The 15682-nt window shown below is 36.5% G+C and overlaps 1 protein-coding gene and 1 long non-coding RNA gene across 5 annotated transcripts in view; one reads left to right on the forward strand and one right to left on the reverse strand.

The window, feature by feature from the left end:
• Nucleotides 1-2960: 2960 nt before the first annotated feature.
• On the reverse strand, nucleotides 2961-13624 carry Dnttip2 (deoxynucleotidyltransferase terminal interacting protein 2). Of its 2 annotated transcripts, none has more exons than XM_040289014.2 (7): nucleotides 13405-13624; nucleotides 10799-12396; nucleotides 9241-9379; nucleotides 7459-7545; nucleotides 5892-6056; nucleotides 4231-4340; nucleotides 2961-3205 (listed from the first exon to the last, which is right to left on the reverse strand). In XM_040289014.2, the coding sequence occupies exons 1-7, from the start codon at nucleotides 13474-13476 to the stop codon at nucleotides 3112-3114; spliced, it is 2265 nt and encodes a 754-aa protein (XP_040144948.1). In that variant the 5' UTR covers nucleotides 13477-13624; the 3' UTR covers nucleotides 2961-3111. The 2 variants fall into 2 exon arrangements, with proteins under 2 accessions (XP_040144948.1, XP_005327769.1); XM_005327712.5 differs by having other exon boundaries at nucleotides 7459-7554; nucleotides 13405-13619.
• The window catches only part of LOC120890832 (uncharacterized), a 73634-nt gene continuing 70444 nt past the window's right edge, over nucleotides 12493-15682 (forward strand). The window contains exons 1-2 of one of the 3 annotated variants that reach the window (XR_013427916.1): nucleotides 12495-13641; nucleotides 15064-15192. This is a non-coding gene — a long non-coding RNA (uncharacterized LOC120890832). Of the gene's footprint in view, nucleotides 15193-15682 lie in introns of all 3 variants that reach the window. The other 2 variants (XR_013427918.1, XR_013427915.1) reach the window with 2 other exon arrangements.

Genomic DNA, 15682 nt, shown 5'->3' on the forward strand with positions numbered 1-15682 from the left:
GGAACTAATCTGTGTCATTTATTATGATTTTTTTCAAATACTCAGCTCTTTTTATAGATCTGAAATGAATCCCCCCTGGTTGTGGTACATATATATTTTTAATATTTTAATGTTTGCAGTTATTATATATTTAGAAAGACTGGCATTTAATTATCTGCCATACAACAGCAAAATGCAGCACTGTTTGTAATGGCTTCAAACTGGAAATGACCTAGCTATCTATCAGTGGTGGTCTCTTTGAAGAAACTATGGTAGACTGATGAAAAAATGACCTTGAAAAAATGAGATTTATAGGTTGCTATGGAAAAATTATTCAGGATTATATTTAAAAAGCTGATGTGAAAATGAGTATTTTTAATAGGTCTCCATTTATGTCAAACAATGCTGATAATAACACTAGTATGTTTATGAATTTATGGTTGTGTGTGCATGGAAGATCTGGAGGGATATAGTGGTTACTTTAGAGCACTAAGTCAGGAGGGGACAGTAGAATGAAAGCTGTTTTTTTTTTTTTTTCCTGGTACCAGGGGCACTTAACCACTGACCCATATATACTCAGTCCTTTTTTATATTTTTTTTGAGATAGGGTCTCGCTAAGTTGTACAGGGCCTTGTTAAATTGCTGAGGTTGGCTTTGAACTCATGCTTCTCCTGCCTCAGACTCCAGAGCCACTGGGATTATAGGCATGTGCTACTGTATCTGGCATGGGACCACCTTTTTCATTGTAGACTTGGGTATAATGTTTGAGGCTTTTTCATAATGTCCCCTTTTTTATCCTTGTAGTATAAAAATTAATTTTAAAAAAGTTAAAACAATCCTGATGATGATGAAGGAAAAAAGCATGTGTCTATTTCTAGATCATTTTCAAGTCCATTAAACATCTATAGGAGCTCCTCCTATCACGGATGGAAAAACAAAATGTCTCTTTAGATTGATTCCAGCAGAGACCATATTCTGAAGTTCTTGCGCACCATCTTAAGAGTGTGGTCTTTACCTAGAGGCAGTGGGAAACCACTGAGATGCTTTTAGCTGGAATCCAGTATGATTAGATGTGTGTTTTGTATCATCCCTCTGGCTGCATTATAGATTATGGGCCCCGGAATAGTATAAGACTGGAGTCCTGGAGACCAGTTGAGGGGCCATAGTAGCCAACGAGGGAAAATGAAGGCTGGAAGTAGGGAGGTGGCCTGGGGACAAAGCTGAGTGTACAAACCAGAGCTGATTTTCAAGGGAGTCCAAATTAATGGGCCTGGATGAATTAATGGATAAAAAGGAGAGAATGGAAGTAGTTAGAATCTACCAGTTCTTCAGCAGATGAATGTGCTGAAATTGTCAATGGGAGAACAAAGAAGTGGGTTTGAGAAGAAAATTAGTTCAGATGCGCATGTGATGAGTTTTGCGGTCTGCATGAAACACCTCAGAGATGTACAGTTGGCAGCTGGATATAATACAATACCAAGCACAGAGCAGGCTCTCAAAACGTGTTTACAGAATGAAAAAATGCAGGAAGGAAAGAATTAAAGGAAGGTAATTGTGGAGAGAAGAAAAACATAGGGGAGCTCAAGAAATAGGTCTAGGGTTGGAATTAAACTTGATTGTCCTCCTTTCCCTCAGCACACCCTACTGGAGCATACCTTTGTACTCTTTATAATGCTTTTATTAGACTTTGTTATTCATTAAGCTAACATTTCTAGTACGTGAACCCAGTTTAGTGACAAGCCAAAGTCACTAAAACCTGTTTCTTTGCTTAAAAAGTGAAAAATAAAATTAATTCATTATTCAAATACAGATGATTTGACATGATTTTTTGACATTATCATGGTGAGAAAGTAGTTTGCATCCAGTGGAAACCATACTTTGAATTTTGATCTTTTCCTGGGCTAGTGATACTCTCTAGATGCTAGGCCACGGTAGCGAGCCACCACTCCCAGTCAGCCATGTACTCACAAGAGTAAACAACTGGTAAGTCTAGTGTCCTGTTGCCAGCATCTTTTGGATTCAGATAGTCAGCAAATTATGAGGTATTCTATATTCCATTATAAAATAGTCTTTCTACTAAATGACTTTGCCTAATAGCAGGCTGAGTATTCTGAGCACACTTACAGTAAGCTATTGTTATGCTCGGTATATAAGACATATTAAATGCATTTTCAGTTTATATTTTCAATTTAAAATGGGTTTGTAAGGACATAATCCCATCGTAAATTGAGGTATGCAGATTATTTGTAGAACAGGAATCTTTTTTGTTGTTATTGTTGAACCTAGTGGCACTTAACCACTGAGCCACATCCCAGGACATTTTTTTTGTTGTTGTTATTTTATTTAGAGACAGGGTCTTGCTGAGTTACTTAGGGCCTCTCTAAATTGCTGAGACTGGCTTTGGACTTGCAATCGTTCTGCCTCAGCTTCCAAAGCTGCTGGGATTATAGGCATAAACCACTGCACACAGCATAGACCAGGATCTTAATAGAAAGTACCCTTTTTAGTCTCTTTTTCTGACCTTAACAAACAATAATATTTTTAGATACCATTCTTTACTTTGCTCTGAAGATTTAAAATAAATTTATGAAGCTCACACTTGACATGAAAAAGCTACATGTACAAATTAAAATTTATAGTTTTAATTCCTTATAATAATTTTTTTTCAATGCTGAGGATCAAAACCCAGAATCTCATACATGATATATATATATATATATATGTATGTATATATAGATGCAAAATTACATAGTAATTACAGTATTATTTATACATTTTTGATCTCTATTTAAAGTTTTTGAACATATTAGCAAACTTTGTACTTCCTAAATATCTGTAATTTTCTTTAAATAACCAAGCACTGGAAACTTAATAAAAATGTTAATTATCTTACAATGGATGAGGTTCTTTTCCCCTTCAGCAGTCTAAGCCTGGATGGATCTTTTGTAGCCATACCTATTTTTATTTCAAGGGACATGTGATGGATTCTGTTAACCAACTTTATTTCCAAACAAAAATCCCTAAATAGAGCCAGTCTATATAAATATGATGGTTACATGATGGTGTTAGTTTTTAAAACACATTTAACAAATAAAGAGGTGACATAAAAGATTGTGATACGGTTGGTGAGTCTTAATTGCGGAATTTCTTCTTCTTACGGAACTTTTTTCCTGCTGCATTTGCTGCTTTTTCAGCCATGATCTCTGAGTACTTCCTTCTGTTATATCTGGAAAGAAAAAACAAACCCAGGTTTTCTAAAGAATAACACATCAGATATTAGTAGTTAATATAACATTATGTAAGGGGTTTTAAATCTCAAGATTTTTTGCACTTTTCCTATTTATCAGTAAGTTGCTATCACATGTCACGAGCCACACTGAGAACTAAGGATAGAGCAGTGGACAGACAGCTATAGCCTCTGCCCTCACACAACTTGCTAAAGACCCATGACAATGTTAAACACAGGACATAAAAGGAGATAAAAATGCAAAAAGAACAAGTAAAACAGAAGTTTACACTTATCTGAAAAAACAAATATGACTGGTACATATTTCCTAGAACTTTAGAAAACATACTAATGGTTTTCAAAGTGTGAGCTGAAGACCCCTTCAACAGATCCATTCAGTAAAGACTATTTTTTAAAAGAATACTAAGGCAGTAATTGTCCTTTGCCCTCATTCTCTCCTGAGTATACAGTAGAGTTTCCTAGATGCTACATGATGTGTGGTATCTGCAGAAACAGATGTGAGGCTCTGTCTTTTTTGTTTTGAGTACCAGGGATCAAACCCAGGGGGGCACTTAGCCACTGAGCCACATCCCCAGTCCTTTTTTATTTTTTATTTTGAGACAGGGTCTAAGTTACTTAGGGCCTTGCTAAGTTGCTGAGTCTGGCCTTGAACTTGTGATCCTCCTCCCTCAGCCTCCCAAGTCCCTGGGGTTATAGGGATATGATACCATGCTTGGTTTCTGATTGTCTTTAATTATGCCAGACATTAAAGAGATTTGCACTAAATTGCTTTTGTTATTTTCATGAAAGTATATATTCATGTTTATATATGAGGGTTATTTTAAATGAGTTAATATTTTATAATTAACTGAAATTTCATAGATTTCTGCATATTTTAAAGAAATGCATAGCTGAAACATAATGAATATATATTCATTATATATTATATTTCATTATAATATATAATATATATTATATTATATTTCATTATATATTCAATATAATGAAATATAAAAATTCATTACCTTCTGAATTCAGAATCAGCCAGCAGTTCTTCCACAATAGTTCTTTTCCTTTGCTTCTTGGGAATTCGTGAATGGTAGAAATCAGCTGGATTGTCAACAATGGTTCCAACCTATGAACAATTGAATGAAATAAGTCATACAAAACCTGATTAAGTCATACAATGCCTAAATGCCACTGTTTATTCCATATTTCAGTGTAGTTTGAACAACGTATATTTACAAAAAGGAGTGTAAATCACAAGCTTATCTTATAACAGTATTAAAGTTTATCTTGACATTTTTTTAAGCTAAAATAAATCATCTATGAGCACAGTGATGTTACTAATGACAGAGTATATAGTAGATCCAAAATTTCTTTTATATACATAGTACTAACAGTACAGTTAAATTCACAATGAATAATAAAAGGAGAAAAGTAGAAGTTAATAAACTGCTCGTTTTCCAATTCAAATACAAGTTCCATATACAGACCTACCTGATCTCCTAGACTATCATAAATACTGCCTTAGTAACTGCTCTGCATTTGCTCATTCAACTGACTAAAATTACAGAATGCCTACTGTGTGCCAGGCACTGTGATAGGTTGAGGAAACAAAAGACAAACATCTAGTCCTTAGCAAGGTTCCAGTTTTAAAGAATATCAAAACAGAAAACTGAAGAATTAAAGCATAACATAATAGACACTGAACAAAATATTACAGAAGCTTTGAACACTGAGTGACAAACTCTGACCAAAAGGAAGAAAAGAAGACAAAAGGATGTAATTTTAGCTTGGATTTATATAGGTAGAATTAAATACTGGTATGTACATATTCTGAGAAAGGGACTGAGTAGCTGAGCTTGTGTGAGCTTAAGAGGGCTATGACAAAAAGAAGAGTTGGTTTACTGGTTTGGGTGCAGATTATAAAGAACCAAATAAAAGGGTCACAAAAACTTCTTAGCAGAGTTGTAAAATGAACAAAATTTTTTTGTTGTTGTACTGGGGAAGGAACCCAGGAGTGCTCTACCATTGAGCTATATCCCCAACCCTTTTTACTTTGACTCAAGGTCTTGCTAAGTTGCACAGGCTGGCTTTGAACTTGCAATCCTTCTGCTTCAGCCTACCAAGTTGCTGGGATTACAGGTATGTGCCAAGCTTAAAGAATACATGTATAACTGGCTACATTTGGAAGATGGATTGTAAGACAGAGCAAAACTTGGGAGACCAAAGACTTATATAATCCTGATGAGTGACAAAAAGTAATCAAGAATGAAAACTTTAAGGATAGATCAATTGGAGTTTCATCTGAGAATGCTTTGAAAACCAAATTTTTAATGACTTTTCAGAATTTGCTGGGGGAATTTGCTCCGTCATGCATGGTCTCTTGCTCTTAGGCTAGCATTCTTTTTACACTTATGTTAACCCTTAAATTTAGTAAGTTCCATTTAGAAAGTTAACCTGGAAATCCACCTATCATATTTAACAACGTCTCTCTGCCTGGGAACCCAATACAAGATGGTTGTTATCTGAATTATGTTTAGGACATTATCTGGCCTAAGCAGATATGATCCAAATGTCAGATATACACATTATAAACATTCGTCTGTTTTAGGAGTGAAAAGATGACTATACTATCCAAACTAAAATCTATGGACTATACCAGTATTCTGTTTGTTCATACCTGGAAATACTTAGGGAAGCCATCTCTATCATTTTTCTTGTAGAATCTTTTTGGGTCCATGCTTGCTCTCATCTTCAGTGCTCTGAGATCATTTTTCAGTTCATCTGTCAATTCTGGAGCTTTCATACCAAACCAGCCATCACCTGCTGTTTTTTGTCGCTCTTTCTAAAGTTGAAATTTCAAAAACAAACACCATAACTTTAAATAAAACTATGAGTATGTTCATTTCCCCTAAAATTATACAAACAGAAAACTTTGTGAATAGAAAAGTTTCTTTATAGAAAGCATTCATCAGAAAAAGAGACTTCTTTTATCTCAGCAAGTAACTGATGACTTGCTGGGAGAATCACACACCGTCAATTTTTTTTTTTTTTTAAAGAGAGAGAAAGAGAGGTTTTTAATATCTTTTTTAGTTTTTGGTGAACACAACATCGTTATTTTATCTTTATGTGGTGCTAAGGATCGAACCCAGTGCCCTGCACATGCCAGGCGAGTGCGTTACCGCTTTACCGCTTGAGCCACATCCCCAGCCCCCACACCTTCAATTTTTACTTAAAATAATCCTTGTAAGTGACAATACATAAAAACATTTTCATGTCTGGAGCTTATGTGTAAATGTTAATCCTTCCCCACTTTTTGGGGAAATACGGGGGATTGTACCCAGGGTCAAGCACTGAGCTAGATCCCCAGCACTTTTTATTTTCAGACAGGGTCTCACTAAGTTGCTCAGGCTAGCCTCAAACTTGGAATTTTCTGCTCAGCCTCCCAAATAGCTGGATTACAGGCAGATGCCATCATAACCAAATGTTAACATCAGTTACCTACGTGTCTCAGAGAGCCACTCACTGCAAACTAGTCCAGAAATTTGTATGATTTCTAAAATAAAAGAAAAATTCTATTCTTTTGAAAATTCCTAGTAATTAATCAGTTTTGTTTCATTCATACAACAAATATTCATATGGTGCCATATTAGTGACATTACTGGTGTCCCATCCCCAAAGTTCCCTAGGGAACTTTTATGCTTATTAGTTTTCTTTAAAAGTGCAACAGAGAGCTTCTAGCCTTTGGTAAAACAGTATCTAAAAACTATGAGAAGCTGAGTGCACTGGCACACGTCTGTAATCCTAGTGACTCGGGAGGCTGAGGCAGGAGAATCTCAAGCTCAAATTCAGCCTCAGAAACTTAGCGAGACCCTGTCACTAATAAAATATGGAAAAGGGCTGTGGCTTGGTGATTATTAAGTACCCTTGGGTTCAAACCTTGGTATCCCCCATCACCACCTCCAAAAGCTAATAGATATAGACTGTGAACCTATATGTTGGCTACTACTGTCCTTAAGGTATATTTTTAAAAAGCTATATCTGTGTATACCATTGTAGCTGCAGAGATGTGTAAATTAATATTAAATGTGTCTTATGAAATGTTATTTTATGGCCCTTAGATAGCAAAATAATTTAAAAAAATACATATATATATACATATATATATGTATTTAATTATACAAACATGTTATATAATCTGAAGGTACAAACACACAAACATTCTAAGTTAAAGTCACTGTACTTACCCTGCGTTTTTTCTGAAGTTGACGTTTTGATTCACTATATGGTGGGACACCATAGTTTTTTTCAAAATCAGGTGTAATGATGGCTTTCTGCAGAAGCTTACAAAAATACAAAATTGTATTTTCACATAATTTTGCAACATTTTGAACTTATATTTTAAAATTTTGTGCCATCAAATTTGTTAATCTTTCCCTAAAAATCTATATTTTTTGTTACTTGCTTAGGATAATTAAAATATTCTCATAAAACAATGTGATTAAAAAGAGCTACAGGGTAGTTAGTATGTTTCTCAGTGTAAGAAAGTAAAAGTGATCCTTAGCCCTCAAATTTTACAGGAATATAGCTCAAGCATTAATCTGGCAATGCCATTTGAAATTACTGATTAAGAAATTACTAATAGTCAATTACCTAATTTGGGTCCAGGCTTATAATTTTGGGCTGGTACGGTAGCATTCTAGGCTTTTCCATCATTCAGAAAGAAATTACAACAATTACTTAACAGCTAAGAGCTTGATATATGTTAAAGCCTATAATAGGGTCTAGGACAGTAGTTCTCAAATGTAGAAACTGGCAATGTTACATTTTTGGTAGTGAAGGGAGAGAGAATGCTACTAGCATCTAGTGGATAGAAGTCAGAGATGTGGCTAACAATCCCCAATGCACAATAGATCATCCCACAACAAAGAATTATGCAGCTCAAAACAGCAACAGTGCTGAGATTAGGAAACCTTGCATAAACAAATCAGATCTGTACTGGGTGTTACAGATGCACAGAGGTACAAATAAGGACTGGGGGAATCCAAGTATGTTTCCCATGGCTGTGAACTCTGTATTGGTTTAGAAAGGGCAGAAAATTTCAGTAGTCTTCAATGGCAAAAACAAAGCATTTTGAAGGCTCTGAGAAACCTCTGAAAGACTTAGGCAAGAGAATACTTACTTAAGCAGATTTGTGATTTTACAAAGAGAAATCTAAAAGTTTTCAGGATGACTTAAAGAACAAAAAGAAAGCAAGACCAATAAGGAGATTGCTAGAGTATCTCAGGTGAGAAATAAAGGTCTGTACTACTTGTTGATGGGCTCAAAAAGAAGGAAGGCACCATTGCAAGGGCCTGGTGATTAAATGCAAAAGGGAAAGAGACTTTGGTGTCATTAATCAGCACACAGAATACAAAAGGAGAAGCTAGTTTAGGCCAGGAAGAGAAAGAGAAGAATTAGTGAAGTCAAGTGCCTGAGTGCACTGAAATGAATAGATACCTACACTCAAAAGTCTGAAGTTAAAAGAAGCATTAAGGCTAGAAAATACAGATTTAGAAGAAAGCAGTGCAAGTTGTTGGCCAAAGCTAAAGGTTTAGGTAAGATTATCTTAATAATAATTCCTTCTAAAATTGTATGTCTAATCTTTGTATGTAAATAAGCATTCTCCCTACCCCCAGCCCAAGATGAGGGCAGCAGGCTAGGACAGTAGTTCTCAAATGGAGAAACTGGCAATTTTTAATATTTTTCCAGAACAGTTAAGAAATAAAAATATAACAAGAAACAAAACACTCTGGGATTATAACTGGTGGATGCAAGAAAAGAAATACTGATCTTAAATTTACTTTTCAAGCATCACCTTTTATAGGTGGGATTTTGTCTTAAAAAGAAATGACTCTTCTAGCAAGATGGGAAAATAGAATTGATTAGGCCAAAGTGGTTTTACCATGGGAAAATTGGTCTTTTACCAAGAACTAAGCATTTCTAGAAATGATACTTCTAAAACAAGGCAGACATTTCAAATAATTTACCTCATTTTTCTTCTTCTCCTTGATCTGTGTTAGGGTTCTCTTGTTAGACTGTAGTTTGTCTGCGTTGATATTAATATACACACCACCCAACTGCTTGATACTCAGACCAGGATCTATGCTGCTACTTGTCAATTTCAGACTGAAAGAGAAATGATCACTTAAAGATGAAGTAGTTATATTTTAAATCTAGTACATCCAATTCTAGGATGAACAATTAAAAATGCTTTTGGGAACACATCCAAACTTATTCCCCAAATTTTTAAAAAAAGTATTAGGCCATCAGTAGAGTGCAGCAGTATTGAACATTCAGGACTAGCCCCAGCAACTTAGTGAGAACGTCTCAAAATATAAAGAGGCTGGGAATGTAGATCAGCTGTAAAGTGCCTCTGGGTTTGATCTCCTGTATGGAAGTGGGAGGAAAAAGGATTAGGCTATATAATATGCCAATATATTTCACAGAGATTAGATAAGGAAGAATTACAGAAAAAGGAGGAGGAAATATTCCTACCAATTCAGCTTAACTTCATATAAAGGCAAAGAGTTAGTTAATAAATGTACATATTGGGAAAAGGCCTTCTACTCTGAACTTCCAAGTTATAAAAACCTAGAATTCTTCCCTCAGTAACTAAAGATATCTGGTACTGAGTATGAAATGGTAATAAACATCTATCTCACAAGAGCTTTTTAAAAGTTAAATGTCATGCCTCAAACCTACCAATGAGAATCTTCTGCATCTTGTCTAGGCTATATTTATATGAAGAGAATTTCTACTTTGTATGATCAGAGGGTTCTTATAGGTAAGTACACTTGGACTTAGAGTCATTTTCTTTCCTGATTATTCATATAAACTGAGTGTTCAAAACATAATCAGCCTGTGCTGGAAAGTGAAGTCATTCTATTGCAGTATCTTGGCAGCAATTCTCAACCCTGAACGTATATCAGAACTAACATGGGGGAAGACTGGTTTTTTAAAAAAACTAAACATGCCTAAGCCTGATGTCATAGCCTGACTTGGTTGGTTTATAGCAAAGCCTATGCATCTGTTAATATACACAGCCCTAGAAGGCTGCTGGCATTTCCAGTGGATAACACTACCACCAGCCTGTGACCAGGAAAAAAAATAAGTTTAAAACAGGAATATAGAAACTAAAGAAATAACCCCAAACATTAGACCCTTTTAGTGGATAATGGATGGGACTAGAGATGATTATTTTTCTCATACTTTTCTATATTTTTCAATTTCTTTACAATGGACATGTAAGGAGAAAAAAGTAACTTTTTTCTCCCCTTTATATTGCTCACAAAATAAAATCACAGAAAAATCTTAACAGATGATTTCTAATATATCATCAAAAAGAACACAGTCACTGAGAAGTATGTCTGTCAAAGGTACTCACAAAGATGAGAGAAATGCTAGATAGAAGAGCACTTTCATAATGAACTAAAGGCAGTAATTTTCTCAATTCCATGTTTTCTAATATTGCATATTTTTATGGTAAATTAATCATCTGACAAATACATCAACATCTACTTTTAAAACATAAGGGTAAAAACTTACAGTTTAGATTTTGTGTTATTCAGTAAGTCGTCTTCATCACTACACTCATCATCTTCATTTCTGTCATTATCTGATAGTTCTTCACTGTTTTCATCATCTTCCTCCTCCTCTTTTTCTTCTTCAATGGCAACTTCACTTGCTTTGTCTTCCTCTTCCAAATAAAAATTTTTCTCAGCACTCAATCCAGGAGTTGTATCAATTACAAACAGTGCATTTTTGCATGATGTATTTCCAGAGTCTTCACTTAATGACTCATTTTGGCCACTATTTTCAACAAAACACAGAGTGTCCTCTTCACTTTCATAGTTTTCAGATTGCTGGCTTTCATCACTGCTAAGAACTAATAAAACAGAATCACTCACCTCCTGAGAAGTGTTGAGTTCAGACTTGCAGAGTTTGGTATCACATTCTAGGTTTTCACTCATTTTGCTATTTTCTTCACTGATATCTACTCTAGCAGACTCTTCATTACCATCACTGAACTTTGTTATGTCACTTGTTTTTATGGTACTGTTTATCTCTTCACTCCATCTGTTCACTTCCACAACTGCAAATGTTTTTGCTAATGATTTCATTATAGTCTCACAGTTCAGATCTGATTGTTCTGATGTGGTTTTCTTTTGGGGAGTTGAAAGTTTCTGGGACACTAATGGTTGAAGACTCCTGTCCTGAAGTTCAGAAGGACTCAGCTGAGAACCTTTCCCATTAATTTCTTTTCCCTCATCTATTATTTCATTGTCCTCTTTAAGAGATATTGTTTCTCTAAGAGATGCAACATGGGTCTGTTTTTCCTCACTTACATTAAGATGTTGATGTTTTTGCACTGTTAGTACTTTGTCTGAATTTCTGTGGAATGGATCATCATTAAAGTCATTATAAATTTCATTATTACAGAAATTTGGTTTATTTGTCTGAAAAGGAAATCCTGCTGGTAACTGAGAATCCTGAATGGTATCTGCATCCTTTGAATTCACAGGTGTATCTATGATTTGGTTTTCATTTCCTGGTACAATCTTTGTATCCTTATTCTCAGTTTCTAGCTTTAATTTCCTATACACATTTCTGGTTTTTCTCTTAGGTGTAATTTCAGAGATTGAACTGTAGGAACACGACTCAGTATCAGCTTTAGTTTCTGCATTTGATTGTTGGCTTAGATCTCTTACTTCAGATTTAGCCTTACTTCTGATTCTTCTTGTTACTTCTGTGGAAGTAACAACTCTAGAAACACCTGAAGCATGAGATTCTGCTTCAGAGACAACCTCTTCAGTAAGAGGCTCATTTATTGGAGTTATTATCTGCCTTTTCCTAATAGGAGTCACTGGGGTGAGTGGAATTATGATCTGCCTTCTCCTAGTTATTCTTAGAATAGGCTCCTGGACCTCAGACACAGATGAATTTGACTCTTCTTCAGAGTTCTCTCCATCAGTAGATGGTTTAGTTATCTTTGCTTGTGAGTCTGCAGCTCCACTCTTCCTCTTTTTGCTTTTAGAAGTTCTAGGGACTGAACTTTTTCCCCCAGCAGTTTGCAGTGATTCAATAATACTTTGGCCATCAGATCCACATTCCTTCCTGTTTTCTGGAATCCCTTCAGCACAACTCTGCAACCCAAAGAAAATAAGTTATAATTCAGGCAGGGTTGGGACAAGGGCAAAGCAAGGAAGGCACTTCCTTGCAGGAGCAAAATTTAGGAGGGCACTATAAAAATCCAATAGGCGGCTGGGGCTGTAGCTTAGTGGTAAAGCGATTGACTCACGTGTGCGATCCTCAACACCATATAAAAATAAAGAAAGATACTGTGTGTTCATCTACAACTTTAAAAAAAAATTTAAAACACATCCAGTAGGCAAAATTATCACAAAAAGCAAAACCCATGATTTAAAAAAAAAAAAAAAAAGCTAAATGCTAGATCTGACCCTTTATTTGCCTTATGTGCCTCACCTGGACCTGGATCTGACTTTGCAAAGAAAAAAAAATAACTGAATAAAGAAAAATTTTTCTCCAAAGAAAAATAAGCATTTCGATTCATACATAAGGGACGAGAGGAAGTACTCTCAGCAAAAAAGGTATTTAGGTACACACTAGTGAACTAGTCGCTGCCCTTGCTTTGACAGACTAAAGAGAATAGCCGCTCAGTTCCCTTCGCTGCAGGAAACGAAGAATGTGGCAGAGGAGAGCCACCAGGAGGCGTCACCACAACCTCTACACGTCATTGGAGTTGGGTGATGGGCCATTGCCAGCCTCCTCAAGTGAAAACGATGTCCTTTTCTCCAGTCCCACTAAGTGATGTTCGCACACCGTGACTGAAATTAGTCTTCCTTGATACAGTGGCGTTAACAATCTTAAAAGGTTTAATCTCTGTGTCTGCATGAAGTCGCTGAACAACACAGGGGAAGTTAACTAACCTTTTCCTTAACTACTAAGAACTGCCTTAAAAAACCGTGGTGAGGACTAACCAGTTCACATGACAGGGCAGGAGCAGAACCTTGGTTTACCGCAGCACTGTGAAAGCTCGTGCCTTGCCCAGCGGCCCTTCGCGCCGCCCCACCTGCCTAAGCGCTACTCTGTGGAGCGGAGAGGAGAAACAGAGGAGACTTTGGATCTCTTACCTTCTGCTGGGAACTTTCAGGCGATGTATCTTGGATCCTGGCCCGAGAACGTGCAGACCTGGTGACCACCATTTTCCCGGCTCCCCGGCATCCACCGCGGCACGCCTCTGCCCCTGCGGCCCGGAAACGCGTCAGAGAAGCGCCTCATTTGTTTTCCCAGATGATCCCGAGCTCGCGAGATCTCTTACTTGGCCTTTGCCCCCGGCTCTGGCCGGACTTTGGCCGGGTTCTGGCCGGGTTGGTATTTCCAAGCTCGGATTTTAGTGTTCTCTTTACGCCCCTGGAAGACAGATCAGCCTTCTGCTGGCCGACTCTCCGAGGACGCGACATCTGCAATGACAAGAGGGCCTTTGTCTCCCTTTTTACAGGAACGAGTTGGAAGATCGCATCATTTACCTAATTTTCCATTCGTTCAGTAATTACAAAGGTCTTGATGTCGCCAGGAGTGTGGCCAAAGGAAGATGTTTGCCTTATTTGTACTTTTTTTCAGTAATGTACTTCTGTGTTGTGATGTTAATTATAAATAAAGACATGGCTGGGACGAGGATGTCCCAGGAACTGGGAGACTAGTTAGGAAGCTATATAAAAAGTGATGTGGTGCTTCAGGATTGGGAATAAGCAGAAAAGAATATGAAAGAAATTGTAAAGGAGAGGGATAAAAGTTTTTGTTGTTTTTTTCTTTTTCAGTGAAAGGTAGAGAATGACCAGAATTAAGGTTTTTGTTTGTCTTTCTTTTAATATTAAAGGTAGAGAACTAGAATTATGTTAAGAGATGGTACAAAGGGATTGAGGAAGTAAACGGGAGTTATTGTTGTAGGGGAGAAAAGAATGCTTTATTAAAATCTATTCTCCGTGGTCCACTTCTTTATAATAGAAAACTACAGTTTCTTTAAGTCACAGCACACACATTTCAGTGAATAATACATTGCCTCCTAGCTAAATTGCTTCCTTTCAGCTTCCCTTGAAGACAAGTATGCTAACCGAGTTTTGGCCAATGTAAATTAAATATCTAGTTCTTTAGAGATAGTTTTAGAGGAGAACCTTGCTGATTTCTTGAGTTCCTTTTTTTTAATTCCTGGAGAGTTGTGTTCACTGGTTTTTATCTAGCAGCAATTCCATGCCCGGAGGACACAGCTGGGCTTCAGAGTTACTCTTGAGTGAAAATGAAAAATCATGAGTTCCTGACAACTTGAGCCACCACATCAGCTCTCTCAACAGCTTACGTCTGGTCTGGATTTCTTTCATGTAAAATAATTTGTCAATGTTCTGGTTTAATTTTTTATTGCAAGGCTTTGCAGCCAGTTTTAATTTTCTTCTTTCCTATAATTCCATACACATAAAATGAAATTTCCAACTTTTAAAAAAGTAACTAGAGGAAGGAAAGATTACTGCTTGGGAAGGAAATCCATATTTTCACCAGCAAGAGTGTATATCCTGGGGCTGGGATTGTGGCTCAGTGGTAGGGTGCTTGCTTTAATGTGTGAGGCACTGGGTTCCACTCTCAGCACCGCATATAGATAAGCAAAAAAAGTCTATCTTGGAATTTAATGGAATACTGTCTTCAAGATGCTAAGGAAAAGTATCTGGGCATTTAGAATTTTACAATGTCAAATGATTACTGATGACTGAATAAAAATAAAGACGTTTTCATACAAACAGGACCTACAGAGTTTACTGCCCAAAGACCTTTGGTGAAAGAATTGCCAAGAACATTTTTAAAAAGTGAACTTGGAGGAATAGAATACAAGAATGAACAGTGAGCAAAGAAATGGGGAGAAGAGCTGAATCGTAAGTTATACTTATCATAAACCATCTTAATATGAATCAACAGACACACCAAAATCATCTGTCACTTTACACATTTAGTTATTGCTAAGGAACCACTTTTGGGGCAGTGCAACTATATACAGTCATATTCTGATGTATTTAGGGGAGTTGGGCAACTTTTAGTCTCTAATAGAATATGACCTTCCCAACATTACCTACTCTTGTCCCAACAGGAGCAGTTCCCTTTCTGGTAATAAGCTTTTGAAGGTGTTCTCATTGAATTTGTGTTTACATATAAACTGCTTCATTATTCAGTAAAAGTATATTTAAAAGTGGCAAACAGAGGCCTCTGCCCACAATGTCCACATCACACTACCTCCTCTGACCTACTCTAAAGCTAAGTTCTTTAGGAACATATTTCTGTACCTTATTTTGCAACCCAGCCTCACTTCATTCCACATGCCCCCCAATCCTTTTCACCACTTCTGTCATTAATCAATGCAGCCTTTTA

This window comes from Ictidomys tridecemlineatus, chromosome 11 (genome assembly GCF_052094955.1).
Source record: "Ictidomys tridecemlineatus isolate mIctTri1 chromosome 11, mIctTri1.hap1, whole genome shotgun sequence".
NCBI lineage: Eukaryota > Metazoa > Chordata > Mammalia > Rodentia > Sciuridae > Ictidomys > Ictidomys tridecemlineatus.